Source organism: Aspergillus niger (genome assembly GCF_000002855.4).
Source record: "Aspergillus niger supercontig An02".
NCBI lineage: Eukaryota > Fungi > Ascomycota > Eurotiomycetes > Eurotiales > Aspergillaceae > Aspergillus > Aspergillus niger.
In genome coordinates this window covers 679,083-706,847 of record NT_166519.1, presented here as the reverse complement: position 1 = coordinate 706,847, position 27,765 = coordinate 679,083, and the positions used below count along the sequence as shown (strand labels likewise).

The window sequence follows — 27,765 nt, the reverse complement described above, 5'->3', positions numbered from 1 at the left end:
AGGCAATTATTGTGCCATCGAAATATGTTGCGTGTCTGGTCAAGGAATTGTCGTTATCCATCATCGATGACCTGCTTTTTCAGGCGTATCCTAGAATAACCAAGGTCTGGACTGAAACGAATAGTAGAGAAGAATGCTCTCGGACAGTATCTTGGCTGGGCTGGATGCTGCAGCATGATCAATGAATTGGGATCCCATGTTTATGGCCCACAGCCTGATGTTTCCCGAATCGCATGGCATCGAATCGACCGTCACGTTCTTGCCACACTGACGAGTTGATCACTCACAGTACTCCTTAGTTACCTGCTGTGATGCATGTGGTAGCGATCGTCGGGTAGCTGAGTATACTGCGCACTGTGTACGGTACAGGCAGAGTATACCGCCAGAAACAGTGGCAATTCGATCATTATAGGAGGTGGGCCGTATAGAAATCGTAAAGCATCTTTGCCATTGTGAGGGTCTAGGCTCGCCTCACAACCTTTAGGCCGGCGGCATGGCTGTGCTGGTGCCTGGTGGATCTTTCCTCGTACGGTATAGCGATGTTCACCCACTTCTCGTATATGAAGTCTCCCGTGGTTCATATGCTTTGGTTCATATGCTTTTCTGTCTCCTTAGTGCAGTCTATAGGCCACGGTTCGGTCATCCTATGGCTCACAGCGACTGTGTATGCATATCAACGGATGTGATTTTCTATCGGCCAGGCTTCCCATGAAGTGCAGCTGGTTCTTAATGCAATAGGGGTCGTTCTTGGTAGCAAAGGTATGAGGTGTTGTCGGGCCAGTGTTGTCGGGCCAGCGTTCGCTGTTTTTGCATTCGAGGTCAGTCCTCTCTGCCAGCCACAGGTTGTGGTCGCCTTTGAGCCGACCATGGGGGTCTTTTCAGTTTGAATGCTCCGTATCTTTTATAGATGCGGGCTGTATGGAGCCGACGTGGGTTGGGGGTAAAAAAAGTACAAAAAAGAATGGACGTCCCGGGAGAGGATCGAACTCTCAACCTCACGATTAACAGTCGTACGCGCTAACCTTTATATTGAATTAGTAACTGAATGATTGAATGAAGTTGATGAAGGGCAAGCTTACCAATTGCGCCACCGAGACGACTCGTTGTTGCCGGCGACGAGATCAGGTATCGTCAATGCTCGATTTCAAAGAGCGATGGATATTGGACGACGGCCAACCCCTACAGTCCGACCCATGTGGTCTGCATACAATGTCATCTGCGTGTGAAAGTGGTATATATACGCTCAATCTTCCCTTCAGCACTCTATATGTCCCTATCTTGGCCTTACAGCTCTCATGGCAATGCGATGTGGCCTACATCTTTCGGAATAGCAGAACCCATATTACATTATATTCAACCTATATATCCGTTACCGCGGCACTATATACTACCCGCACTTGTGAACGCCATCTGGGCCAGTGCACAATCATGTAAACGGGCCAAGGATCCAGACAACAGCAAAATGCATACCCTGCATCCACAAGACTGCGACTTATACTAGTATCGAAGGTTCCAACGCTGCTAAGAACCGAAGCGCATCCGACGAAAGGGGCCCCATGTCGCGTTTCATATTAATGCAGATGGGTGTCTTGCACCAAAAAAGACCGAGGCCGAAAATATCATTTTGGCAGGTTTAGACTCCAAGAGCGGATACGTTAGACGCTCTATTGTACCACAATCTATTAGACGGTGCCCCTGCTATTCAGACAATTATGAACAAGGTACCACACATACCTCTATCAGGTAGCCCTATATATACTCAAGCACACCAAGGCGCGCAGTATCAGAATGTGCAAATAACCCGTGCAACTGCCTCGGTGCCGCAACCACTACTGAACTGACGCGGCAAGTCCCACGCAGTGTTCGTCAATGAAAGCATACTCGATACCATTGAACATATATGCACCAAAAGACCATGGCTGTTATGCCAGCTAACCCGTCAACACTGCCCAAGATGCAGCAGAAGAACTGCATGCTGGACATAGGCGAAAGACTACCAACTATGACACACTCGACGTGCACCTATGACTTCCAGGGATCGCTATCCCGAGCATACCACTATCCCACCATACGGTAACCATCAAGCCCGACATCAACCTGGCCAAGACATCGCGAGAATTCTAGATGGCGGTTGTTGACCCCAGGATCCAAACGGCGAAAGACACTACAGAGCTACAAAAGGCCCGTGAGCTCAATCGAAGCTGGAAGAATGCCGTCAAATCTTCCCGCAGCATGATAAAAGCTCCAAGTCCGCATACTGAAAATACTGGGATACGGTGAAGTTATCGATCCGCCAGGTAATCCTGACACAATCTGACTCCTATTATAAGCTCCTTTGGGGTCGTAGACAGCATTGTTACCCAAGCCTGCTGCTTTTGTTTGTCAAAGAAACATGACTATGGCCATAATGCCTCCCATGTCTATATGTTGTACATCGGGCAATAGACCAGCCATATCCAGATTTGATATAGAGTTGGCAAGGAGTCTTTGTCCATGTATACAGAACAAAAGAAAGAGCAGACAAGCCATGGTTCCATTTGACATTGAGCGACGGCTATGCTAGCCGAGCAAAAAGAGGAAAGGGAAAAAAGAATGGACGTCCCGGGAGAGGATCGAACTCTCAACCTCACGATTAACAGTCGTACGCGCTAACCTTTAATGCTGAATTAGTAACTGATTGGTGTGATGAAATGTCGAAGGGTAAGCTTACCAATTGCGCCACCGAGACCGGTTGTTGAAAGGAAGCTTTGATTAACGCTACATAAGCTAAGTAGACCCTTTTATTGATACCCACACCTCTATCACGTGTAACCCCTCCATGATTACATTATCACGATAGCGCGCACCAACCCCGAAAGAGCAAACCGTAAACAGCGCTGGGCCCCGACGGCAAAACACCGCCCGCAAAATCGCTCCCCAGACGTCAATCAATCCCGCAACTGTTCCCTCGGTCCCCCCTCCCATGCACCTGATCGTCTAGTTCATGGGGCTGGATCAGAGTCGCAACAATGAGGATCACGGAGATTATTATTGACGTAAGTTCATGTTCTCCGCAGCCCGGAGATGTGCGATCGCTGACTGTGAACACAAAGGGCTTCAAATCGTACGCCGTGCGTACGGTGATCTCAGGATGGTATGCGCGGATTGGGACGCACTTCAATGTGCAATTTGCCTGCCGATGACAGACCTAACACTTCTTTCATAGGGACGAATCCTTCAACTCCATCACCGGTCTCAACGGTAGTGGTAAATCGAACATCCTCGATGCCATCTGTTTCGTCCTCGGTATCACGAACATGTCTACCGTTCGTGCGCAAAACCTGCAGGATCTCATCTACAAACGTGGCCAGGCTGGTGTGACCAAGGCCAGTGTGACGATTGTCTTCGATAACCGCGACACCGCGAAATCGCCGATCGGATTCGAGGAATATGCGACAATCTCGGTGACTCGGCAGATCGTTCTTGGAGGTACGAGCAAATACCTCATCAATGGACACCGTGCGCAGCAACAGACCGTGCAAAACCTCTTCCAGAGTGTGCAGCTGAACATCAACAACCCCAATTTCTTGATTATGCAAGGTCGGATTACGAAGGTCCTGAATATGAAGCCCGTTGAAATCTTGTCTATGATCGAGGAAGCAGCTGGTACACGGATGTTCGAGGATAGGAGGGAGAAGGCTGTGAAGACAATGGGCAAGAAAGAGCTCAAGTTGCGCGAAATCGAAGAGCTTCTCAAGGAAGAAATCGAGCCCAAGCTGGAGAAGCTGCGGTCCGAGAAGCGTGCTTTCCTCGACTTTCAGCAGACCCAGAATGACTTGGAGCGCTTGACCCGCTTGGTGGTTGCTCACGATTATCTCAGGGGCAATGAGAGGCTACGGGTTTCTGGAGAAGAATGCGAGCAAAAGAGAAACAAGGTGCAGGCGCTGGAAGACAATGCGGCCAAGCTGAAGAGCGAGATTGCTCACCTCGAGGAGGATGTGAAGCGGGTCAGAGCAGCCCGCGATAAGGAACTACGGAAGGGTGGTAAATTCCAGGCTCTGGAGGATGAGGTCAAGTCCCACTCTCATGAGCTGGTTCGGTTGACCACTGTTTTCGACCTCAAGAATGCCAGCATTGCTGAAGAGAAAGAGAAGAGGACGGAAGTCCAGAAAACGGTTACTGATCTGGAGAAGGTCCTCAAGGAGAAGCAGAAGGTTTACGATAAGCTGCAGGCGCAGTATGATGCTGCTAAAGCAGAGCTTGACGCCCAGACAGCTGAAGTGGAGCAGAAGGAAGAATTGCTCCAGACCTTGCAGACTGGTGTCGCTTCCAAGGAAGGTCAAGAAAGTGGTTACCAAGGCCAGCTTCAGGACGCTCGTAACCGTGCTAACACGGCCGCGACTGAACAAGAGCAGGCCAAACTCAAGATCGCGAACTTGGAGAAGAGGATCAAGGAAGAGGAGCCACGCGCGAAGAAGGCCAAGGAACAGAACTCTGGTCTCCTGAAAGAATTGGAGGGACTGAAGTCGCAAGCTAAGAAGCTTGAATCGGAACTTTCTAGGCTAGGATTTGAGCCGGGTCGCGAGGAAGAGCTTTACCAGCAGCAGACCGAGCTCCAGAAAGAGATCCGTGAGTTGCGTCAGAGAGCAGACGACCTCCAGAGGAAGGTTGCAAATGTCGATTTCAACTACACTGATCCCCATCCTCACTTCGATCGTTCAAAGGTCAAGGGCCTGGTTGCGCAGCTCTTTAGCCTTGATAAGGAGAAGCTCCAGGCCGCTACAGCACTGGAGATCTGCGCGGGTGGCCGTCTGTACAACGTTGTTGTCGACACTGCTGAAACCGGTACTCAGCTGCTTCAGAAGGGTAGACTGAAGAAGCGTGTGACTATCATTCCTCTGAATAAGATTTCCTCGTTTGTTGCCTCGGCAGAGAAGATTGGAGCAGCGCAGAGGATTGCTCCAGGAAAAGTTGACCTTGCCCTGTCGCTCATCGGTTATGATGAGGAAGTCACTGCGGCAATGAACTACGTCTTCGGCAATACCCTCATTTGCAATGATGCCGACACAGCTAAGCGGGTCACTTTCGACCCTTCCGTCAGGATCAAGAGTGTGACGCTTGAGGGTGATGTCTACGACCCGTCCGGTACTCTGTCCGGAGGTAGTGCACCCAACACGAGCGGTGTGCTTGTCACCCTGCAAAAGTTCAATGAGATTACTCGGGAGATCCGGAGCAAGGAGCGGCAGCTGGCTACTGTGGAGGAAACAATGAGGAAGGAGAAGAAGAAGCTTGATGCTGCTCGTACAATCAAGCAGGAGCTGGACCTCAAGACCCACGAGATTAAGCTTACGGAGGAGCAAATCAGCAGCAACTCGTCTTCCTCGGTAAGTCTCATTCCGTTATGCTCTTAGACGTACAACTGACGAAAGCAGATCATTCACGCCGTAGAAGAGATGAAAGCGAACATCGAGCAGCTGAAGAAGGACATTTCTGATGCAAAGACTCGCCAGAGCGAAGCATCCAAGGATATCAAGCGGATCGAGAAGGATATGAGCGAGTTCAACGACAATAAGGACAGCAAACTTGCGGAATTGCAGTCTTCCTTGGACTCCCTCAAGAAGGCTCTGGTCAAGAACTCCAATTCAGTCAAGACCCTGCAGAAGGAGCTTCAGAACTCCCGGTTAGAGTTGGAGCAAGTTGGTGGTGATCTGTCGGCGGCCGAGGAACAAAGCGCCGAGGCCGATAGCACCCTTAAGGCTCAGATGGAAGAAATTCAGTCGCTGAAGAGAGAACAAGCTCGGATCAAGGTGAGAGAATACCGTCAAGGCTTAAAGATCAATCGCTAATGATCCATAGGACGCCCATGATATTGCTCAGGCTCACTTGGAGGACGAAAGAGCTAAGCTGACCGGCTTTGATGATGAGCTGCGTGAACTCGAGCGGACGAAGCAGTCGAAGAACTCCCAACTTACGGAAGAGGGCCTTGAGGTCCAGAAGCTGGGACACCAGCTCGAGAAACTTCAGAAGGAGCAACAAGCCGCGGCGCAGACGGTGGCTCACATGGAGGAGGAGCATGAATGGATCGCTGACGAGAAGGATAACTTTGGACGGTCCAACACGGCATACGATTTCAAGAACCAGAATATCGCCGAGTGCAAGTCGACCCTGCGCAACCTGACGGAGCGGTTCCAAGGAATGAAGAAGAAGATCAACCCTAAGGTGATGAACATGATCGACAGCGTCGAAAAGAAGGAGGCTGCACTGAAGAACATGATGAAGACTGTCATTCGCGACAAGAGCAAGATCGAAGAGACCATCATCAACTTGAACGAGTACAAGAAGGAGGCTCTCCACAAAACGTGGACTAAGGTCACAGCCGACTTTGGACAAATCTTCAACGACCTGCTGCCCGGCAGTTTTGCCAAGCTGGAACCCCCTGAGGGCAAGGATATCACTGAAGGTCTGGAAGTCAAGGTGTCTCTGGGCAAGGTCTGGAAGCAGAGTTTGACCGAGCTGAGTGGTGGACAACGGTACGTGGATTTCCGATGGGGTATTATTTGGCTACGAGCTAACTTTGTCTAGGTCTCTCATCGCGCTTTCGCTAATCATGGCGCTACTACAATTCAAGCCGGCGCCAATGTACATTCTGGACGAGGTTGATGCCGCTCTGGATCTGTCGCATACCCAGAACATTGGTCGGTTGATCAAGACGCGATTCAAGGGATCACAGTTCATTGTTGTGTCGCTGAAGGACGGCATGTTCCAGAATGCCAACCGGATCTTCCGCACAAGGTTCAGCGAGGGAACCAGTGTGGTCCAGGCCTTGACTCCTGCCGACATGAAGTAGACCTCAAGCCGGGATTGTTATTCTTCATTTGTCGATATTGCGTTGGTGCATATGGATCTTTTGGTTTGGACATTGGACATGGCGCGTTATGTGACAGGCCAGGAGGTTGGGACGGGGTGTTTTCGGATGATGTACATGATTCTGGATGATTCTGCAGTTTCTACACCGTACTCTTATGAGATATGTTAATGACGGACGCAAGGAGATTTCCGTAGAGACAGCGGTAGGATGCAATCAAGTGGACGGAGGCTGGAGTACCTGGTTACTATATAAAGGGCGACCAACTGCTGGCATCATCTACCACAACATCGGGTGGATGCCAGCAAGACACGGCCTTCCTCGGTTGTCTGCCACCTTGTCCCGTTGAGTAGATCGTCGTTCTTCCTCCCCTTTTCTTGGTGGGAGAGTTTATTTGCTTTTTCTCACCTTTTTCCCCTGGCCAAACAGCCCCGAAACTCAAGCACCGCCGCACTCGGTCAACGTGCCCGCCCCGATCCGGCCGGGATCCGAGTGTCCCACCGCCACCTCGCCGCTTTCCCCCCAAACGAACTGCCGCGGCATCACTCCTCCTCCATCCCCAGCATTCTATCCAACGCCGCCTTGTTCTGGGCCTCGAGCTTTACCTGTTTCATTCCGTTACCTTCAAGGCGGTCGCATACGCTAGTTTCGAGTCGCGACTCCCCATCCGACCCAACCAAGAGTCCACGTTTCGTCCCTTACCCTCTACCTCGCTCATAGAGATCGTCACGACAATGCCAGAAGAAGAGCCGTCTCTGAACATCCCCTCTCTCCTCACCCTCGCTGTGGTGTCATTCTTCGTGCTGCGATGGTTTCTCAACCGCGATGGAGGAGAGGCCGGACCCGGCAGCAGTCGCAGTCGGGCGCGAGGCACCGTCGACCCAGCCCAAGTCGAGCAAATATCCCAGATGTTCCCTCAGCTCAGCGCCCGTGAGATCATGTGGGATTTGCAGCGCAACGGGGGAAGTGTTGCGGCGACAACGGAGAGAATCCTGACCGGTCGGGGCCTGGAAGTGGTGAGTTTATTCCCTTATTCCTTCCTCTCTTGGATGCATCTTGACCTGCGTCGCTGGTCATTCATCATCTGCTCCTCTTTCTTCCCCTATCTCGTTCCCCCGCATTGAGTCAGATGCATAGCCAGCTAACCCAAACTACCTTGTAGCCGCCCCCATCCTTCCAACCTCAGATCGCTATCCCCACTACGGCCCCTGTTCAATCACAACCCACTCAAACGGCGACCTCCAAGGCCGATGCCCAGGACCTGATCTCCCGCTATAATCTCCGCGCGAAACTTGAGGCCGAGAACAGCGCCGCCGAGTCCGCACCGTCGCAGGCTTCTTCCACGACAGGCTGGTCGCAGAGCAAGGAGGAGCGCCAGCGCTTGCTGCAGAAGCGGAGGGACGAGATGATTCTGGCGGCGCGGAGGAAGATGATGCAGAAGGATCAGGCTGCTCAATGAAGCTCGCCGGGCTTTGGGGACTGGAAAACCTAGAACTACTATCTGGGGCCCCGGTATTGCGCGTCATAGGGGTAGGTAGACTGACGGCTTACTCGAAAAGGGTGTTTATTTATGCCTTTCATTCTGTATCCAGTTGGATCATTTTTGCATGCTTCTTCTATCTCCTTCGGGTTGTTATATACCTCTTGTCGTCGGCGTTGGGGATGTAAGATTCAATCCATTGTTTCTGGTATTTTTGTTGTTTTCATCTGTCTTTCGGAGATTGACTTGTCATGTCCTTTTCTATTATCTTCCCTCTCCTCTCTCTCTCATTTCAAGCTGAGCGTCGCATGCATCTGGTGTTCTTGATAGTGGGAATGATTGGGACTACTTACTACCTATCTACTACCTGCTTACTAGCACGACACCTGGCCCATCAACCAAGTAACTTCCAACCAATGATATAGGGTATATATACATACATGTATCTGATGTATGTGCGATGCCAATATGATCATGTCCTGCCATGTCCCATACATATAGACTTGACACCCATAACTCCCATCATGTAACAAACAACGAACAATGAACCAACCCACGCATTGCAAATATAAAGCAAGAAAAGAAGAAGCATCTAAAACTCCATTTCATCATCATCGTCTTGTGTCCCATCATACCCCCCATTCGCCATTTCCTCTGCCATCTCTTCTCTCCTCGCCTGTTCCTTGGACGCCCCGATGCGCCTATCGACATGACTCGTTAGCAACCCACCTCCAACAACGATTGTGAAACAAAAGAATAGAAGAAGTGACAAGGACATACCTCAGTCCATCCACCACCCCCGCAATGAACCTCCTCCCCTCTCCCAACTCCATAGCTCCCACACCCGTCAACGCAACACCCCCACCCCCCATAGCCGCCGCATCTAGGACATCCACACCCGCCCTAACCTTCGCCATCCTCACTTCCCTCAGCTCCTTCAACAGCCGTCTCGTCTGATCCGGATCCACAAGATCATCGCTCGCCGCCTCCAGCAACATCGTCCCTACCTCCAACCAATGGAACGGTAGTGCCGGTGGCTCGCCCGGCGGGATGTGATCGCGTGCTGTATTCTGAGGCAGGAACGGCGGCGCAGGGTAGTATTTCTCGCCGGAGGGAGTGTAGCGCGGGGTTGCGAGCGGAGCGCGACGGTGATCTCCCGGGGCGGGCTGGCCGGGCAGTGGAGGTGGCGGAGAGAAGGCGTGCTGGTATTCGTCGTTTTGGGTCTCGATTTCGAGGATGAGCTCCAGAGATTCGGGGTGGAGCCAGGGCGGGGGGAGGATGTTGGCACGGCGTTGGCGTTTGAGGAGGAGGGCAAGCCAGAGGGGGAGGGAGGTGCGTCGGGGTGGGAGGAGGGGGGAGACGGGGCCCTATTGGAAGAGTTGTTAGCTGTGATTAGTAGCGGAAGATGTGTGTATAGGACGTACTCCCAGTAATTCAAGCCCCTCGAGTCGCTGACGAGGCAAGATGGTGACCATCTCCATCTCCGCGAGGAAGGAGATCTCCGGGGGCGTGATGCCCCGCGGGAGGGGAAAGGCCATTGCCCCTCACGTTTGCGCGTGGATTGGCCGGGGGAAAGGAGTTAGGGACGTGTCGGGGCAGCCGGAGGAGAGTATTTCATGCCCCGGAGTTACTTTGCGGACCGAATGAAAGAAGGAAAGCTTGAAGTTGTTCATTCAAATTCGATCGCGATGGGCGTCGATTGCCCGATGCGGTGTGTTTGTTCGGTTTGCACTGCAAGCTTGCATTTCCGCTCGTGTCTTTTAGATTAATTGATCTATTCTTCTTCTTCTACACACTTCAATTGTTGAGCATGGTTGACCTCCTGCCTAAGAATTGACCGACATGAATGCGCAACCCAAGTCGGGCGTGGCATTGGCCGCCCGCTACACCATACCTTTTGTTCTGCTGTTGATCCCCTTTTGGATGACGAGGATCAATGCCGTCGTTCCCGAACCGTATCTGGATGAGGCCTTCCATGTCCCCCAGGCTCAGGCCTACTGGGCTCATAAGTGGACGCATTGGGATCCCAAGATCACCACTCCCCCGGGACTTTATCTTTGGTCCTATGTGCTGTGCGCGATCGCGCTCTTCCTGCGCGGTTCCCCAACGCAGCTTACACCGGAAGCTTTGCGTGCGACCAACGTGGCAGCCACCGCCGTGGCTCTGCCGTTGCGATTGCAGACGTTGTTGGATCGGCTGCGCAAGGTACGCAACACGCGTCCCTCTGGAGCATGGCTAAGCCATACCGTTCTGAACATCTGCCTGTTCCCACCGCTGTTCTTCTTCTCCGGCCTATACTATACCGATATTCTTGCGCTGCTGGTGGTCATTGAGGCGTACAACTGGGACCTGAAACGCTCGTCGCAGGGTGGCTTTGCCCCGCTTCAGACTTTGGTGTTTGTCGTGCTGGGGCTGGTGGCGCTGGTCTTCAGACAGACGAACATCTTCTGGGTGGCGATCTTCCTGGGTGGGCTGCAGGTCGTGCGGCGGTTGCGGTTGTCTTCTAAGAGATGCGAGGCGTCGGGATTCGCGGATATTGCTCAGGCAGGGTGGAAGAACGAGCTGTATGATCCGTTTGTGTCGGAAGCTTCAATTGGAGGTTAGTGTTGTCGTTGTGGTGTGTTGTAGCATTGCTGACTGAGGTAGACTACTTCAAAGCGTCTGTTTCGCTGGTGGTTGTTGCCGTGAACAACCTCGGCACGGTGATTAGCTCTGCTCTTCCGTACTTGCTTATACTTGCTGGGTTTGGAGGGTTCGTGCTGTGGAATGATGGGGTCGTTCTTGGTAGGTCTACTACGGGTTGTGTTGCAGGTGCTAGGCTGACAACTGCAGGACACAAGGAGTACCATACTGCTGGGCTGCATCTGCCCCAGATGCTCTACATCTGGCCCTACTTCGTCTTCTTCTCATGGCCTCTCCTCCTGTCGCCGGTCGCCAACCTGGTTCTTCCGAAGTCGCTTCTGCCCAAGTTTATCGACTTTGGCTTCCCGAAGAAGCAAAAGGGCCTTCCTAAGCTGTTGACGGCTCTTGTTGTTATTCCCATCATGCTGGCTGTGGTCCACTTCAACACCATCGTCCATCCCTTTACCCTGGCCGACAACCGTCACTATGTCTTTTACGTCTTCCGCATCCTTCTGCGCATTCACCCGGCTATCAAGTATGCTGCTGTCGCAGTGTACTTCCTCTGCGCGTGGATGGTCATTTCCGCCTTTGGATTCTCAACGACTACCACGCCTCCCCAGTTGATGCGTGTCCCGCAGACAGCAGCCCCTCAGCCTGAGCCAGTGCCGCAGAAAGAACCCAGCCAGAAGAAGGCCGAGCGTCGAAAGGCAGCTAAGAAACCCGCACAGCCGCCCAAGCCGGAGCCGATCTCTTTTGAGGCGTACGCCAGGATCCAGGAGCACATTGCGCACCGGCAGAAGCAGCACCAGGGCGCGCCGCAGGTAAGCTTTGTGCTTGTCTGGTTGGCGGCCACGGCACTGTCGCTCATCACGGCGCCGCTTGTCGAGCCGCGATACTTTATCATTCCGTGGGTGATGTGGCGGCTGCATCTGCCCCCGCAGCCGACGCCCCTCGTGCACCGTCAGCGGGCGCGCGATGCGACTGAGGAGCTCAACGCGAAGGTTGCCACGAACATGGCGCTGTTCCTGGAGACGTATTGGTTCTTGGTGATCAATGCGGTGACGGGATACATCTTCCTGTACTGCGGGTTCGAATGGCCCCAGGAACCGGGGAAGATTCAGCGCTTCATGTGGTAGACTTGTAAAACTGTATAGTGTATAATAGTGTAGTAATAGTTAAATATAGATCTGAATATTTTCGTGGTTGTGAAGCAAACCTTCTACCTATGATGTTGGCAATATCCACATGTAACCGGTATGCTATCCGCCATCACCGCATCTCCCTCACCACCTTCTCACCTCACCTCAACCGCAACATGGAAGAACCAGACCGGCCTGCCAAACGGGCCAAGTTATCCTCCAACATAGATAATGCAGACAATGACTCCAACCAAGCGAGCAACAGCAGCAGCATTGAGAGTAACAATCACCCCCTAGCATCCCTGCACCGCTCCATAACACCTCCATTGCTCTCCCGCTCCAAGGGACCAAAAACACCGCCACAACCACAACACAATGCCACCCACCCAGCATCACCCAGCACGCAGAAAACCAAAAAGAACAACGATAGAGAAATAAACAAGGAGAGTATAATACCCTCTCCCATCCAACTAACCCACATCCGGGACCTCCCCGCCTCCTCAGGTCACAACACCGACACTGTCCGACTGCGCGACATTCTCGGGGATCCATTGATCCGCGAATGCTGGCAGTTCAATTACCTCTTTGATGTGGACTTTTTGATGAGCCAGTTTGACGAGGATGTGAGACGGCTGGTCAAGGTGAAGGTTGTGCATGGCTCGTGGAAGAGAGATGCGCCGAATCGGCAGAGGATTGATGTATATACCCTTTCTTCATTCTTTTCTTCCCATATTGACTCGTATTGGGATATGTAATATGTGATAATAATGCTAATGACATGAATAGGAAGCATGTACACGTCACCCCAACGTCGAGGCAATAGTGGCCTACATGCCAGAAGCGTTCGGGACCCATCATTCCAAGATGATGATTTTGTTGAGACATGATGATTTGGCTCAGTGTGTATCCATAATACCACTAATGTATCTAGCAAAGCTAATGCAGTGAACACAGAGTGGTCATCCACACGGCAAACATGATCGCAGGCGACTGGGCAAATATGTGCCAGGCCGTTTGGCGATCTCCTCTTCTTCCACTCTGTTCCGATGGAAGTGGGAGTGAAAATATAGCCACCCCCGGGGCACGCTTCAAGCGCGACCTCCTCTCATATCTACGAGAGTACGGGCAGAGGAAAACCGGTCCGCTTGTTGCGCAGCTTGAGAAACACGACTTCAGCGCTGTCCGCGCAGCATTGATCGCTAGTGTCCCCTCGAAGCAGAAGATCCGGGAGTCGACTGATTCGAACCAGAAGACGCTGTGGGGGTGGTTAGCTCTAAGGGATGTCCTGCGGTCGGTGCCTGTTTCTCCTTCAGAGGATAGACCGCATATTGTAACTCAGGTAGGCTGGCTGTCCTTATCACCCACTGGGACTGCCTATGGAATATCCACTAACGAAGTATAGATATCCTCCGTCGCCTCTCTCGGCCAAACTGACAAATGGCTCAAGGACGTCTTCTTTGCGTCCCTTTCCCCGTCATCAAACAACCCCAAACCAAGATTCTCGATCGTTTTCCCCACCCCTGATGAAATCCGTCGTTCCCTGAACGGCTACGGCTCCGGCGGCTCCATCCACATGAAGCTACAGAGCGCCGCGCAACAGAAACAGCTGCAGTACATGAGGCCGTATCTGTGCCACTGGGCTGGAGATGTCGCTGAGGACGAGGTGAAAATGAAACGAGAAGCAGGTCGTCGCCGTGCGGCACCGCACATCAAGACGTATATCCGGTACTCGTCATCGGAGATGGACCGGATTGATTGGGCGATGGTGACATCGGCGAATTTGTCGACGCAGGCGTGGGGAGCAGCGGTAAATGCTAACGGGGAGGTGAGGATATGTAGTTGGGAGATAGGGGTTGTGGTTTGGCCGGAGTTGATTGCCGGTGCTGGTGCTGAGGGGAGGAGTGTGATGATGCCTTGCTTTCGGAGGGATATGCCTGATGCAGATGCGGTTGCGGCTGCAGATGCAAATGCAAATGCAGATAAAAAGGAAATTCCTACTACGACTACGGTTGGTTTTCGAATGCCCTACGATCTGCCGTTGACGAGGTACGGCGAGACGGATATACCCTGGTGTGCGACGGCTAGTCATAGCGAGCCGGACTGGCTGGGGCAGACGTGGGAGGGATAGCCTATATTCTGATCTCTTACCACCCATACACATATCAATATCAAAAGAATCAATAATGACTATGCAAGCAGCTCAATAGCTAAGTAGTTAGTTGAGTAGTAAGTAGCTCATAACTCATCTCATCCTGCTAATAGACAATGTATCCACCACATGATATCTCCTCATTTATGACCTTGTAGGTTTATAATCTACTCCCTCGTTCCAATCTTTCCAATCAGAGTGTCAACCTGCTTGATGTACTCGGCCTGGGCCCTGCCCTCGCTGATGTGCTGGATTTCCTTCCATGCGTTGTACTTGTACTTGGCCTATATCATCAAAGCAAACATGTTAGCCCTCCACTCTCATCACAGATCTTGCATCCGGAGAAAAGGACATATAAACATCCAAGATGGATAAAAGGAAACATACCTCCATAGCAAACATGCCAGGCTGAGCAGGAGTCTCGTTCCTCGAGCGCTTGAAGTACTTGTAGAGCTACACACAGACACACATATTAGCATATACCTTCAGCGTAAATCGTCACATTCTCCCCCTCCAAAAGGGACGGAGCAACCGAGGGAGAAAAGAGGGGCCGGTCATACGTTCAACTTGTCATCCACACCAGGCTCCTTGTTCAGCATCTTCACAAGTTCAACAGCGAACTCAAAGGCAGACTTCAGGGCAGCAGCCTGCTCGCCCTCGACGGTGGCGGTCTCCTCGCCAGCAAGGACGGCCTCGATGGCGGCGGAGAAGGCGGAGATGTCGACCTTGGCAGCGGCGGCCTGGACCTCGGGGGTGAACTTCTCCTTGTTGATGGAGGCGGAGAGGGCGGTGGTGAAGTTGGGAACGGACATTTTGGCTGTCGAGTTTATTCGATGGGTGGTTTGGGAAGTGGGAGTTGTGGTTGTAGGTGGGATGAGGAGGAAGAGGGGAAGAATAAGTAGTGAGTTGGGAAAGACAAGGTGAAGGTGGGGGGGATTTGTTGATTTGGTGGGGGAGTTTGCACGGTTGGTTATTGGTTGGGTTTATGGATACTTCTCAGGTGACTACTAACTTATACATACTACTGAGTACTAATTGACTATTTGCTGATCACTGCAATAGTATGAGATTTTGTCTAGTTGGATATTGTCTGATTTGTTGATTTTGTTTTGGTGGTTACTGAAATGGAGGGTTGTTGGCTCAACCGTTGAGTGGGTTTCTGGATACTATGTTATGGACTGCCACTTTGGTGCAAAACAGCTGCATAGCTTAGTACTGAATGTCTTTCTGGTTGTCATCAGACCTTGTGCTAAGTTATAACAAAGTCTGCAGTTCTCTACAATATATGTCTCTTCTTTCTTGCGCTCGTCTTCATGCTGGAAAATAGTGTTTCTCTATGTACCCCAGCAGGATTACCACGAGCGATGGATCATCTACGCCAACTGCTCTGCGGGCTAGGTAAGGGATCCTTTATTGAATGCTCGGAATTGTCCTCATTATTTGAATAGTTGGCCCTGGGGAGTCCCGGACAAAGCTCCTTTATCATGACCAAAACCGTTAATAAATACATCGACGGGCTCGCTTTGTCTGGATGCAACCTCACCCTGAACACTCGCGAGCAACTCTATGGATGCGTCATTGAGTTAACGAACCCAGAAACACGCTCAGAAGTATCTCTTGAAGTCTGAGAAGAGTGTATCGCAGAGTTTACTGTGGAATCAAGGAACCAAATGACTCGCACTTACGAGGTACGCTGTCAACATCCATATCATTTACTGCCTCTGACAACCGCAGCAGGATGCCATCAGACTCCTGGAAACGCGCAGGCGTCGTGGCCGACCAAGGATGAGCCCTTCTGTACAAACAGATGCACTGCCAGCAGACTTCACCAGCACTGTGCGAGGTATCCCGAGTCTGCATGGAATGAGCGAGTGGCTACAGATCCTCGGACACTCCGTAGGCCCTTTACTTGCTACAAGAAACTGCGTCTACTTACTAGATACAGGAAACCGATGTATCCCGTTTAAACATAGTCCACGTCACAGGCACAAAAGGCAAAGGCAGCACATGCGAATTTACTCGTTCTATCCTACATGCACATGGCTTGAGGACCGGCTTTCCCAGTAAAATCGGACTCTACACATCACCTCATATACAATGCATCCGAGAAAGAATCCAAATCAACAACAAACCCGTCCCCAAGAACCTCTTCACAAAATATTTCTTCGAAGTATGGGATACGCTCATGGATCCCAAAGCCCAAAACACAGATCCAAAACAACAGCCACCTCGCTACCTGCAATTCCTCGCCCTGCTCGCTTTCCACACCTTCATCCGAGAAAACGTTGACGCCGCAATATTCGAAGTCCATCATGGTAGTGAGTTCGACGCTACGAACGTGATCCAGAACCCCGTCGTCACCGGCATCACTTCCATAGGGCTGGACCACGTTACACAGCTCGGCCCTACGGTCGAATCCATTGCCTGGCATAAGTCAGGAATCTTCAAATCCAGTGCACCTGCATTATCCGTTCCGCAGGAAGATAGGCCCACAGAGGTCCTGCACGCTCGTGCTGCGGAGAAGAATACATCATTGACCATCGTCTCGCTAAATCCCAGCCTCCCCACTAACAGTAGGGTGCTGAGTATTCCAGTCCAGCGACTAAATTGCTCCCTAGCCCTCAAGCTAGCCAAGACATTCCTGGAAGCCAAGGCACCTGGTCATGAACTCGAGCCAGAGGACATATCCACCGCGGTGAGAGATATCTCTCTGCCCGGAAGATTCGAGATTATCGAGGACCCAGACGGACAAACGCAGTGGTTCGTGGACGGCGCACATAACACGCTTAGTCTTAAGAAAGCCGCGGAGTGGTATTCAGATCTCACCAAGGGTTCCGGGTTGCAAAAGTGAGTATGGTATGGCCCCCTATCATGAAACACTCAATCAACTAACCTTAGTAAATCACAGATACCGAATCCTAATATTCAGCCACTTCTCCAAAGACCGAGACGGCCTAGCCCTTCTCGAATGCTTAGCAGAGTCTCTCGCTGAGCGAGATGCACTGCCGGACCATGTGATTTTCACTACTTACATTGAACGAGAAGATGAACTTACAAAGATGGATAAAGGTCAGGAACGCTATTCCTGCATAAATCTCCAGTACCCTGTCTCGTACTAACTAATGACTCTTGAATTATATAGATGCACTCCCCACCTCCCTTCTAGATCTTAGCGTGTTACCTTTATTCGCCGAGAAATGGAAAGAGCTTTTCCCCCAAAGCATGAGTTCAATCTCGACAAAAGAGACCATCGAAGAAGCGATCGAGACAGCAAGAAGCATAAATGCGCAGCAGGATAATGCATCTCAGGTCTTGATAACGGGGTGTTTTTACTTGGTTGGCGGGGCGCTAAATATATTGCGTTTGTGAGGTGTTTACTTATTAGTGTCAATATCAAAGCAATTGATGATGTGGATGTTGATAACCTGAAGGGTTTAATTGTTTTGATAATTACTAGAAAAGTAGTACATGGAATACCAGTTAAATAATTGGGTCCACGGAGATACGGAATAAGGACAAATAAGACATACTGTCTGTCCGACATTAACATGGCATGCTGGGTTTGGAATAGACAAAGACTGACGGTCAATATGGATATAACAAAAATCTACATAGAAAGGCTACTATGCATACCAAGGCACTTTGACTAATCTGTTGGTCTCTCAAATGAAATGTAAAGTGTAACTAGTATACATTGTATTACTCTGAATATAGTATACAAGCATATGTCCTGTTAATGGTATCAAGTAGTCTACTACCAACGCCATGCTAATCATACTAATTGTGCAATTAATCACCAATCCACTGCCCAGCCATTCTTATCCAGGAACTCCTCGCACGCCGCCTTCAACGCATAATTCGGCCGAAGATCATTCACCGTCATCGGCACTCGTGTGATGGGGTCAACCTTGGCCTGCTCCACGTACTTGGTGATGCCAAACCGGTCAAAGCTGGTCCCGGATGGAGTGATAACAGGGTCATGCATAATCTCAAACGTAATTCCATCCACCAGATAATCAGGCACAACCTATACCATATTATCAGCACAACTCACTAGTAACTCACCGAAAAGGAAGAAGGAAGAACTTACTCTCTCAACCACCTTCCCCTCCGACGCAATCGCAAACGCCTCCCTCACCCTCTGCACCTTCCGCTCAGCATCCTCTCTAATCTCCCTCTCATCCTCCCTAAACCCAATCTCCCCAATCTCGCCCTTCTCCAGCCGCCCCTTCAACTCCGTCAACCCCCTCTCCATCTCCGCCTCAATCAGCCCCTCCACACTCGCCAGCGTCTCATCCAACTCCCTTATCCGCGCCGTCTCCTTGGCCGCCCAAATTGCCTGCTTAGCGCGCAGCACCGTCCGCGACAAATTCTCCGTCTGGATGTTCTTCGCCGCCAGACTCGCCTTATACCCTTCAATGGCTACATCGTATGCTTCCTGAGGTCGTTGCAAGCCCAACAGCGCTTGTGCCAGATACCAGGAGGATTTCAAACTAGTAGGAGATTTGGCGCCGTACAGATCGATGGCGGCGCGGGCATCGTGCTCAACTCCGGCCCAGTTTTCGAGACGGATGCGGGTGAGGGCGCGGTTGGAGAAGAAGGTGGGTTCTTTAGGGTTCTTGAGGATTCTGTTTGTTGTAGGTATTCGGTGGTTAGTATACGCTTGGTATTTAGTGGAGGTTTGGGTGTTAGCGGGGTAGTGGGATATATGCTCACGCTTGTGAATACATCTCCTCGGCGCCATTGTAATCGCCTTCTTTGAAGAGCTGGTTGCCCTTTTCTTTTAGTTCAAGAGCCATGTTTGCTGTGTTGTGCAGTGCTGTTAGGTGCTATGTGGTGCGCGCTGGTGTGTTGTGCGCACACTGGTTTGTGCTGTGAATGACGACGGGAATATCCCCTTTTTGTTTCCGTGACGATGTTTTGTCAGCTGGAAAGAACAAACGAAGGAACAAACGAAGAAACAACGCCTCGGATGTCGGATGTGTGGGGCTGCGCGGTGATCTCCACTGTTGTGAGTGAAGTAGATGGTGACTGGATGTGCTAGAGATTCTATCCGTTCTGTCTAGCGGATAGTGGATGTGGAGTGAGTTTCAACTCGATGGGATAATTGATGATAGAAGCAATGGAGGAATGATGCTGCACGGTCATGGGAGTGCTGGCCGATTCGTGAGTATAAGTATCCAGATAAGTACTATTCAGCTACCCCTCTTGGGACCTGAGATCCTTGGAGGTCAGCTCAGGAATGGAATTGATGAGCTCGGGTGAGCTTTCAGTCGTGATCCACACAGCCCTGGTGTCGGGACGGCACGTTGGATTGTCCATCTTCATCAATTGATGTTCGATTTTATGCCTGTTCCTGTGCAGTGGAAAAGATGTGGTTTGATCAATCGAAGGTGATCGATCCCCGCAGAATCCAGATGAGTCAGCAGTTATGAGTGGTCAGGAAATGTTGGAGGGTGAGAGTTACTTAGCGATTGCCATACTGTATTGGTGTAGAGAGTTACTTGGTTGATTACAATGGATCTTGATGGTATAAACGATCGTCTACAACATAGAAGACATATGGAGCAATATAGTACATTTTCTACCTACTGCTCTAATGAAAGAATGGCCGGCCATATCATTCCGTACAACTCGTGGTATCATTGACTCGTCGGATATTAGAAGGGAAAGGCCCGGATCCAGCCGTACCAGATCGCTTCGCTCGAAAGTAAGAGGTGAAAAGGAAGCTATAGTTATAGTAACACGCCGGAGATTATGGCGCTGCCGCTGCCACTTCGGTTGTGGCTGGTGTTCATGTCATGCCGCACAGACAAGGAACATCGTAGTACTGGATTGACTGGGGTTGACTGACAGACTGACTGACAGTCCCACTTAAGCAGTACCAGCGAGTTCCTTCTCGTAGTCGGAGATGGCTTGCACCTTGGCGGCGGAGGCACTCTTGGGGTCGAAGCGGTAGGTCACCCACTCGTTGGCGAGCTTCTTCGCAAGCTCAATGCCGATGACGCGCTGGCCAAAGCAAAGCACCTGGGCGTCGTTGCTGAGGATGGAGCGCTCGACGGAGAAGGAGTCGTGTGCCGTCACGGCGCGGATGCCGGGCACCTTGTTGGCGGAGATGGCGACACCAAGACCAGTACCGCAGATGAAGAGACCACGGTCTGCCTTGCCCTCCTTGATGAGTTTGGCACCAGCGACAGCGGGGTGAGGGTAGGCGGTCTTGTCGGAGGTAGAGTTGACGCCCACGTCTTGGATGGACTCAACCAGAGGGTTCTTCTCGAGAGCAGCCTTCAGGGTCTCCTTGTAGGGCTGGCCGGCCTCATCGCAGGCCACGACGATGCGGAGGGGCTTCGGATCGGCAGACATAGTGGAAAGTGTGGAGGGAAGTAAAGGGATTCAAGAAAGTCTTGGAAGTAAAGTGGAGAGTGAATGTGACTTGAAGTAGATAAGAATAATGATGATGATGGAATAGTGATGAAAGAGAGGGTTGAAGATGGAAGACATGGACCTTTTTATACCTATTTCTTCAGCTCTCCAGCTCTCTGTCTTCCCCTCCTATTGTCCCCCTCCCTTCAATTACTTTTCCGATCGAAAGGTCCGATGCAGTGGGGGAGAAAAGGCCGTGCCGTGCCTCCTGGACCCAAAGTTCGGTGGTAGACGCCAATTCGGTTTGGCGACACGCATGTCCCAATGGCCGTTACGAACCAATGCTGATTATCCCTCATGCTTTTTTTTTCGTGCTTCATGCGCGACAGCAGCGATAGACACTAGTTTCGCACTCCCCACAGCTAGAGGCGATCCAGAGAAGCCGGTTTTGGGCCGGGCCATGTTTGGTTCTGCCAGCTCCACTCATGGCGTCATGCATTCTTGCACTTCTCAAAGGTTGTTTTGCTGCGACTGCCTGCAAGCGGAACCAATGGCGTTGAGACCGGATTGGCGAACCCTTTCGGACAGATTAGGAGGGTTTTGAGCCAGTGACAACATAGTTCAAAGTAGTATGACTGTCTACGCTACGGACTACCTACCATATACCGTATGCTTGTTACTGTGATATTTTCTCTCTTCCGACTTTATCTCTACGGTGAAATTCACCGGGAATAGTTCCATCCCGCAACAGCCGATGATGTCAGCCCGCCATCTGGTCTCCTCCTAATTCTTCCCATTCGGTTCTGTTGCATTGCCATTCGGGACCGACCTCAGATTGCCCCGGGATTCTCCTCCATCCTTCCCCCTTGTTGGATGTCTTGGATGTTTGGTAACGGGTCAGGTCCGCGGCCAAGCTAACCGGGTTGGGGGAGAGGGGGAACTGCATGCCCGCGCACTATTATCGGCCTACTTGGCCTATTCAGGAAGCGTATACAGGCATTCTTTGGCGCGGATTCAGCTTTCCCTGGGCAATTGCCCAATACATAGAAGTATACCGAAATGAGGAAGAGGGGGCGCGGGAATGGTGTGTGGGCTCATCCGGGATAGCATCGGTGTCGTATTAGTTCCGAGGGACGTTAGCTCGCATTGAGTTGCAATCAATCCCATGATAGACATGGGATTGGCAGTAGACTATCATCGACGATTGAAGATTGGATACCGAACTCTCAGCAACAGCAACAGCATGTATAGTCCCCTTGTTGCTGGCATAACCAGTCATGGGAAGCTCCGCTGGTCTGAGAATTGCTCATGTGGCATACATGGAGGAGGCTCAACCTCGGCCTTTCTACCATCCAGTATAGTATACTATGCTGTTATTATTATCGTAGGATGATTCTGGGGTCGACGGCCCACGGCAGGCAGCGAGCAGAAAGTGGAGGATCCCGTCCGTATCAAAGCGCATGGTTGTTAGCCTGTTACAGATAGTCGGAACCAGTCAGTTCACGGAAAGGATTTAGGACTAACTCCTACAAAGGAAGTACTTTGTAAGTGCAACTAGGCTGGGTGAATCTCAAATGGTGGCAGTTCAGTCTACGCCATTTGACGCGTTCAATGTCCAAACTTGAGATACACCAATTTTTGGTTGTTGCTGTGCCTTGTTCTCTAACCATCCACACACCACAACAAGTTCCTAATTATGCTTTGTCTCAATGATTGATACAGCAGAACATACATAGCTCGAGTAATGTTGTTTTTTGCAAGATACCCCAAACAGTCCAGGCTGGGCTCTCGGAAGTCCAAACGAGGTTACAACTGCACGCCCCACCTCTTCCCTCCATCCCCACCAAACTAGTATTTTACTGGCCTCTGATAGGACTCTTGCTATTATTGGTGGCCCGCTGACGTCCGATCGATGGAAAGTGACAAGTCATACCGTTTCCAGGGGATCCAGAACTCCCCGGGTAACTTACTGTATCGCGGAAACCGACGAGGTCCAAGCGGACCAGTCGGAATCTGTCTTTGGCGACAACTTCATTTCCGGTCGATTCTGTATCTTTCCACTCTATGCCTCAATCAGGCAGGCTCTGCGTCTCCTTTCTCTGCAAGCCGAGAGTCTGATTCTTGCGTGTGTTTTGGTTCCTCTCCCGACTCGCATTCCCACACCTCCTCATTCAAGCCTCTCTCCAATGTGCAGAGTGGCTTGCACGCCTCGTACTTCTTCGCTCCCCTAGTTATTCAATTCCATTCCCGAATCCATCTGATAGAGTATCAAGGCAGTAAAACTGCGACCCTCTTAAATTACCACACTAAACCACCCGCCATTCCCCAGGTTTTTCATCGCTGCTCTGACATCAGCGGATGGAGATGCACCTCGCGTGGGCCGATCCATCGTGTCTCCTCTTTCCCTCCCAACACTAAACTGTGAAGGGAGAACCGGTTGCATGCTAAATTAGGCCCCAATGAAATGGTCCGCGGCACAGCATGGCTACTACTTCCGTGCTCGACTGATTGGCACTGCCCCTCGTTACCCTGTGTTGTCTCCTACTGCGCTATTTCCGTTACGCTAATCCAGCCTCCCTCGATTCTAACATTTTCGATCGAATCCCCGACCCAGCAACCATCACACAATATCCTTCCCTATCAACACACTACTCTTACGCTCGAGTGGGTGCTCTCACCAGCATAGTGGAGTTTAGCAGTCTCAGATTTCAGACAACTAATCTCGTTGGCCAGTCTATACCAGTGGAGACCAGTTGATCGTTCTCTGATTGCTACGGAAATCACTCTCGAAGACCATCATTCACCGGTCCCATCGCATCAATACACCGGTGTCTCAAGTCACCCACCATGGCGTCCCAGCAAGCCTACCCGGTTCTCCCAAAGAACCTGCTCATCATCTCGCTGAAGATGTACTTTACACCTACCCGTACGCTCGACTACTGCCGTGCTTTGCTCGACCCCAAGAATGATATTGTCCGCCCGGAGAACCGTTCCAAGCTGTTGCTGGCCCTTATCCCCGACTTCCTGACCGTCTACCCCTGTGCGGAGATTATTAAGGCGTGGGAATCCACTTTACCAAAGGATGATGCTCCTTCACTGCCAGCTCCATTCCTGCTTGGGGCTCAGGATTGCTTCTGGGAGCCACTGGGCGCCTACACCGGAGAAGTCTCGCCGCTGGCGCTCCGCTCGATGGGGGTGTCCATTGTCGAACTTGGTCACGCAGAACGCCGCGCCATCTTTGGCGAGACAGATGATCAGACTGGCCGCAAAGCTGCCGCTGCATGCGCACAAGGTATGGTTCCGCTGGTCTGCATCGGAGAGGTCACCGCGCCTGGCCCCGTAGCCTCGCAGGCCATCGGGCAGGCCGTCAGCGAATGCGAGGTCCAGATCCGGGCCGTCCTCCAGGCCATCCCGGCGGACGCGCCAGTCATCTTTGCCTACGAACCGGTGTGGGCAATTGGGAAGCCCGCCCCGGCGGGTGTAGATCACATATCGGCGGTGGTCGATGGCATCAAGGCGGTGATTGGCACCCGCGCGGGGGACGTCCGGATCTTGTACGGGGGAAGTGCCGGACCGGGGCTGTGGGGCCCGGGCGGTCTGGGGAAGGCCGTCGACGGCATGTTCCTGGGCCGATTCGCCCACGAAGTCGAGGGGGTCCGCAAGGTGGTCAGGGAGGTTGAGGAGACGTTGGCTTGATCATCGGTCTGCTGCTCCGGCAGATGCAAGACTCGGGTTTACGCTCTCGGACGATACCAAAACACAAAAACAAACATAGTACATCATGAACCACACACTACTAGTGTCTACTACTGCTAGATGTGGGGGATATTGGGCATCACGCGGGAGAACAGAAAATCTTAGACTGCTAGCAGCCCCTTTTCAAGACCTTTGTGTGATGATATCCACCACCATCGGGTATCCTGTTCAGGCAACCCCGAGCAGTATCCATCGTTTAAGCCTCCGTTCCCTTCCAGAGAGGAATGGGATCTCGAAACAGGCAATGCCGACTTGACCCATAACCCTCCCGAGTGGGATGGATTCATGGATGAATGTGGATCACAACCGAGTCGGTGAAGACCTTCTCGAAGCTTGCGGGATCCCCGCTCCCAGCGATCTGGGCCCTGATGGAATCCTGCCCGCTCGAGTCCGCGTGAGGTTGAAGAAAATTTCGGCGGGCTGCATGACCAGCTTGTCGTCCCCTCCACTCCGCTGCACGTGTGACATTGCCGGCCACCTGACCCGATGGGGGCCCACTTTATCTGATCGCTTAATGCCAACCCGGGCGGTAGTTTAAATCTAATTTTATTCCTGAAGCTTGGATTTGCAAGCAACGCCCGGGATTTTGTTCTAGATCCTTGAAGGGGGCTGAAGGTGGGTTATTTTCGGTGAGGGTTTAGGGGTCAGGGGTTTGGTGTGCTGTTGATAGCTACTGCATGAGCATGAAGAGGTTGCTGATGTGGCATTGATGTGCCATAGGCTAGAGGCAATTAACGGCTGCCAGCTTATCAAGACACACGCTCGTTCACGTCATACGCTGCAGAGCTACCTGGATAGCTAGCTAGCTAGCTTGGTTGCTGGCAGCAGCAACTAGATATCTGCTCATGCAATAATAACTAGAGTGACTAATCCTTCCTTATCGACAGCTGAAGCTTTCGTTCGTCTCGAGGACATTCCCTACTTCTACTGACTTGCAGCGTTGACGGATTAATACGAGCAGTTACAGCAAACCATTTTACTTGCCTTCAGCTAGCATATATCAACTATACCAAGTTACAGTATATTTCGATACCCTGCTGTGATCATTCGAAATTAAACATACTCAATAAAGCTACTGTAATCAGTCCTGAAAGCAAATGAACGGTTGAGAATAATCTTATTCAGTTCTTCTATATACAATATCACATCCCCTAATCTACGCCTACCTACTAAACTACCATCCACCCACCCCAATAAACCCGGTCGCTCCTTTTAAAATCACATATCTAGCCACTGGCAGTAAACTTACCTCAGTCCACAATACCTTCTTCTCTACTGCTTCTCCTTCATCTCCTCCTTCACCCTCGTCACCGTCCCCAGGCCCCCATACGTAATAGCCGTATACATCATCGCAACCGAAGCTCCCGCATCAAGGACCTTCCTCGCCTGCGCGCCATTCGTCACACCCCCAGAAGCAAAGATAACCTTTCTGGCAGGCAGCCCCTCTACAGCCTCACTCACAGTGGGAGGCACATTCTCGACATCCGGCTCCGCCGCCTCGAGAGCCTTAGGCACAGCAGCAGCAGCAGGAGCACTAGCATCCAACAAGCTCCTATACCTCGCAACCAGCGCCACCGTACGATCAAACAACTGCGGACCAGAGTATCCACCCGTCTCCTTCAGAACATCCTGCTCCTTACTGGGCAGAGTGAATCCCTTCGGAAGCGGCTCCGGACGACGATTTGTCGTGTTACCCACGATCACACCATCAACGCCAGACCCCCACACGGCGTCGCAGATACCGGAGACTTGCTCGTCTGCGTCCTCGTCGGGACTGACCTTAACCATGACGAAGGGCTTAGTTTTCCGGTCGATGCTCTTAGCTGCGCCGACAACGGCCTTCAGAATGGCCGTGAGAGGCGCGGTAGCTTGCAAGTCGCGGAGACCAGGGGTGTTAGGGCTGGAGACGTTGACGACCAGGATGTCGGCGTATTTGGCCAGGCGGTCGACGCAGTAGACGTAGTCGCGCTTGATGGCTTCGATGTCGTTGTCGGGCGTGAGCTTGTTCTTAGCCACTTGCACAGCGAGCAGCTTGCCTTCGCGGAGACTTCCCGGGGGCACGCCGGCTTCGCCGTTCAGCACGCGCTGCTCGGCCAGCTCGTGCTCGCCGAAGCCGTGCGCGTAGGCGTAGTCGCGCACGCGCTGTTCCAGGACCGCAGCCATGTGGTCGGCGCCCTTGGAGTTAAGGCCGTAGCGGTTGATCATGGCTTTTTGGGACGGGAGGCGGAAGACGCGCGGGCGGGGGTTGCCATCTTGGGGGAGGGGGGTTGTACCGCCGACTTCGACGATGGCAGGACCTAATTCGAACAACGGGTCTGGGATGTCGGCGTGCTTGTCCAGGCCGCCGGAGATGCCGATCGGGTTGGAGAGGGTGTAGCCGAAGACCTGGATGAGTGTGAGTATGGGGGTAAGGTGGGAGGGGGGGACTAGGGAGGGGAAGTACCTCGGTCAGGAGAGCGCCATCACTGTCGGGGTCGCCACGCTCGCGCGGGTTCAGACCGTACTTGTAGAGTGTCTTCAGGATGTCCACGCCGAAGTGGTGCGCATCTTCGGCGTCGGGGAAGAGCAGTCTGACGAGAGGGACGACGCCGTACCGGTGCACGCTGGCGCGGGTGTCCGTTCCATAGATGTAGCCGGCGAGGAGAGTCAGGGCAAGAGAGGTGCCCCAGACGGTGCGCTTGAGCTTGCGGCCGGTCTTCTTGGGGGCTTCTTTCACGGTTTCCGTGACCTGTGCGGTGGTCTCCTTGGCCGCTTCTTTGGTCTGGGATGCTGCGTCCGAGGAATAGCGGACCTGACGGAGGAGAGACTCCCGGTGGAGGATTGAGGGCCGCTGAGTAGCGCGGAGAGAGGGAAGAGCAGGTGCTCTGCGGCCTGCGGATCTCCAGGCGAGAGCCACTGCGTTGGTAGCCATTGTGGTGGAGTGGAGTCTAGTGATGTCGAATGTGAGGGGCAGGGCAATTGACCTACGTAATTGTTAGTTCTGTATGCTCAAATGCTCAAATGAATGTATAGTATATGGGAAGATAATCGCAATTGGGCCTTGGAGAAGCACTAGCATGTGCTTCTCAAGACTATGTCTTGCTATAATTGCTATGCCGAAGAACAGCCGATTCAACCGATCATGCCGGCGACTCACCATTCAATGTCAATAAATTGCAAGTCAGATCCACCGAACTAGCGAACTAGCAGCCAAAGATGCTGCAATTACGCCGCCAAGTCGAGCAAAGACAAAGCTGCCGGAGTGGATGGACGTTGCTGCGAGCGTCTTGGATATCCGGTTCTTTTGCGTCAACGTCCCGAGGCGGTCAAGTGTTTAGCCGGCAGAACCAGCTGACCGAGCGGTGTAGCATAGAACCTTTAAGGCAGACAGACAAACAGAGCATGTTCTCGTGCAGGATCATAAATTGTTGAC

The 27,765-nt window shown here is 52.0% G+C and overlaps 12 protein-coding genes and 2 non-coding genes across 14 annotated transcripts; 7 read left to right on the top strand and 7 right to left on the bottom strand.

The window, feature by feature from the left end:
- Window positions 1-965: 965 nt before the first annotated feature.
- tRNA-SeC (TCA) lies at window positions 966-1,096 on the bottom strand. Its single transcript has one exon. It is a non-coding gene; the product is annotated as a tRNA-Sec (tRNA).
- An 819-nt stretch (window positions 1,097-1,915) lies between these two features.
- On the top strand, window positions 1,916-2,280 carry An02g03030 (hypothetical protein; the record flags this gene model as incomplete). The annotated part of the gene is made up of 2 exons (XM_059746164.1): window positions 1,916-2,073; window positions 2,145-2,280. 2 exons carry the CDS (start codon window positions 1,916-1,918, stop codon window positions 2,278-2,280), a joined length of 294 nt encoding a protein of 97 aa, XP_059605101.1.
- A 317-nt stretch (window positions 2,281-2,597) lies between these two features.
- tRNA-Arg (TCG) lies at window positions 2,598-2,728 on the bottom strand. The gene has a single exon. It is a non-coding gene; the product is annotated as a tRNA-Arg (tRNA).
- Window positions 2,729-3,008: 280 nt separating this feature from the next.
- Window positions 3,009-6,826, top strand: An02g03010 (uncharacterized protein; the record flags this gene model as incomplete). Its single annotated transcript, XM_001399404.1, has 6 exons — window positions 3,009-3,035; window positions 3,093-3,133; window positions 3,206-5,363; window positions 5,412-5,786; window positions 5,836-6,509; window positions 6,562-6,826. 6 exons carry the CDS (start codon window positions 3,009-3,011, stop codon window positions 6,824-6,826), a joined length of 3,540 nt encoding a protein of 1,179 aa, XP_001399441.1.
- Window positions 6,827-7,578: 752 nt separating this feature from the next.
- On the top strand, window positions 7,579-8,303 carry An02g03000 (uncharacterized protein; the record flags this gene model as incomplete). Its single annotated transcript, XM_001399403.1, has 2 exons — window positions 7,579-7,860; window positions 8,007-8,303. The coding sequence occupies 2 exons, from the start codon at window positions 7,579-7,581 to the stop codon at window positions 8,301-8,303; spliced, it is 579 nt and encodes a 192-aa protein (XP_001399440.1).
- Window positions 8,304-8,916: 613 nt separating this feature from the next.
- Window positions 8,917-9,862, bottom strand: An02g02990 (uncharacterized protein; the record flags this gene model as incomplete). Its single annotated transcript, XM_001399402.1, has 3 exons — window positions 8,917-9,025; window positions 9,105-9,691; window positions 9,749-9,862. 3 exons carry the CDS (start codon window positions 9,860-9,862, stop codon window positions 8,917-8,919), a joined length of 810 nt encoding a protein of 269 aa, XP_001399439.1.
- A 304-nt stretch (window positions 9,863-10,166) lies between these two features.
- On the top strand, window positions 10,167-12,082 carry An02g02980 (uncharacterized protein; the record flags this gene model as incomplete). Its single annotated transcript, XM_059746163.1, has 4 exons — window positions 10,167-10,923; window positions 10,971-11,108; window positions 11,157-11,767; window positions 11,888-12,082. 4 exons carry the CDS (start codon window positions 10,167-10,169, stop codon window positions 12,080-12,082), a joined length of 1,701 nt encoding a protein of 566 aa, XP_059605100.1.
- Window positions 12,083-12,261: 179 nt separating this feature from the next.
- Window positions 12,262-14,213, top strand: An02g02970 (uncharacterized protein; the record flags this gene model as incomplete). The annotated part of the gene is made up of 4 exons (XM_059746162.1): window positions 12,262-12,708; window positions 12,872-12,984; window positions 13,031-13,424; window positions 13,488-14,213. 4 exons carry the CDS (start codon window positions 12,262-12,264, stop codon window positions 14,211-14,213), a joined length of 1,680 nt encoding a protein of 559 aa, XP_059605099.1.
- A 188-nt stretch (window positions 14,214-14,401) lies between these two features.
- On the bottom strand, window positions 14,402-15,046 carry An02g02960 (uncharacterized protein; the record flags this gene model as incomplete). The annotated part of the gene is made up of 3 exons (XM_001399399.3): window positions 14,402-14,518; window positions 14,622-14,687; window positions 14,795-15,046. 3 exons carry the CDS (start codon window positions 15,044-15,046, stop codon window positions 14,402-14,404), a joined length of 435 nt encoding a protein of 144 aa, XP_001399436.1.
- An 858-nt stretch (window positions 15,047-15,904) lies between these two features.
- Window positions 15,905-17,603, top strand: An02g02950 (uncharacterized protein; the record flags this gene model as incomplete). Its single annotated transcript, XM_059746161.1, has 5 exons — window positions 15,905-15,922; window positions 15,969-16,130; window positions 16,180-17,081; window positions 17,143-17,303; window positions 17,377-17,603. The coding sequence occupies 5 exons, from the start codon at window positions 15,905-15,907 to the stop codon at window positions 17,601-17,603; spliced, it is 1,470 nt and encodes a 489-aa protein (XP_059605098.1).
- Window positions 17,604-18,027: 424 nt separating this feature from the next.
- Window positions 18,028-19,033, bottom strand: An02g02940 (uncharacterized protein; the record flags this gene model as incomplete). The annotated part of the gene is made up of 3 exons (XM_001399397.3): window positions 18,028-18,261; window positions 18,325-18,862; window positions 18,951-19,033. The coding sequence occupies 3 exons, from the start codon at window positions 19,031-19,033 to the stop codon at window positions 18,028-18,030; spliced, it is 855 nt and encodes a 284-aa protein (XP_001399434.1).
- A 1,075-nt stretch (window positions 19,034-20,108) lies between these two features.
- An02g02930 (uncharacterized protein) lies at window positions 20,109-20,597 on the bottom strand (the record flags this gene model as incomplete). The annotated part of the gene is made up of 1 exon (XM_001399396.3): window positions 20,109-20,597. The coding sequence occupies one exon, from the start codon at window positions 20,595-20,597 to the stop codon at window positions 20,109-20,111; it is 489 nt and encodes a 162-aa protein (XP_001399433.1).
- A 2,847-nt stretch (window positions 20,598-23,444) lies between these two features.
- An02g02920 (uncharacterized protein) lies at window positions 23,445-24,293 on the top strand (the record flags this gene model as incomplete). Its single annotated transcript, XM_001399395.3, has 1 exon — window positions 23,445-24,293. The coding sequence occupies one exon, from the start codon at window positions 23,445-23,447 to the stop codon at window positions 24,291-24,293; it is 849 nt and encodes a 282-aa protein (XP_001399432.1).
- Window positions 24,294-25,625: 1,332 nt separating this feature from the next.
- Window positions 25,626-27,492, bottom strand: An02g02910 (uncharacterized protein; the record flags this gene model as incomplete). Its single annotated transcript, XM_059746159.1, has 3 exons — window positions 25,626-26,738; window positions 26,797-27,315; window positions 27,490-27,492. 3 exons carry the CDS (start codon window positions 27,490-27,492, stop codon window positions 25,626-25,628), a joined length of 1,635 nt encoding a protein of 544 aa, XP_059605097.1.
- Between the last annotated feature and the right edge of the window lie 273 nt (window positions 27,493-27,765).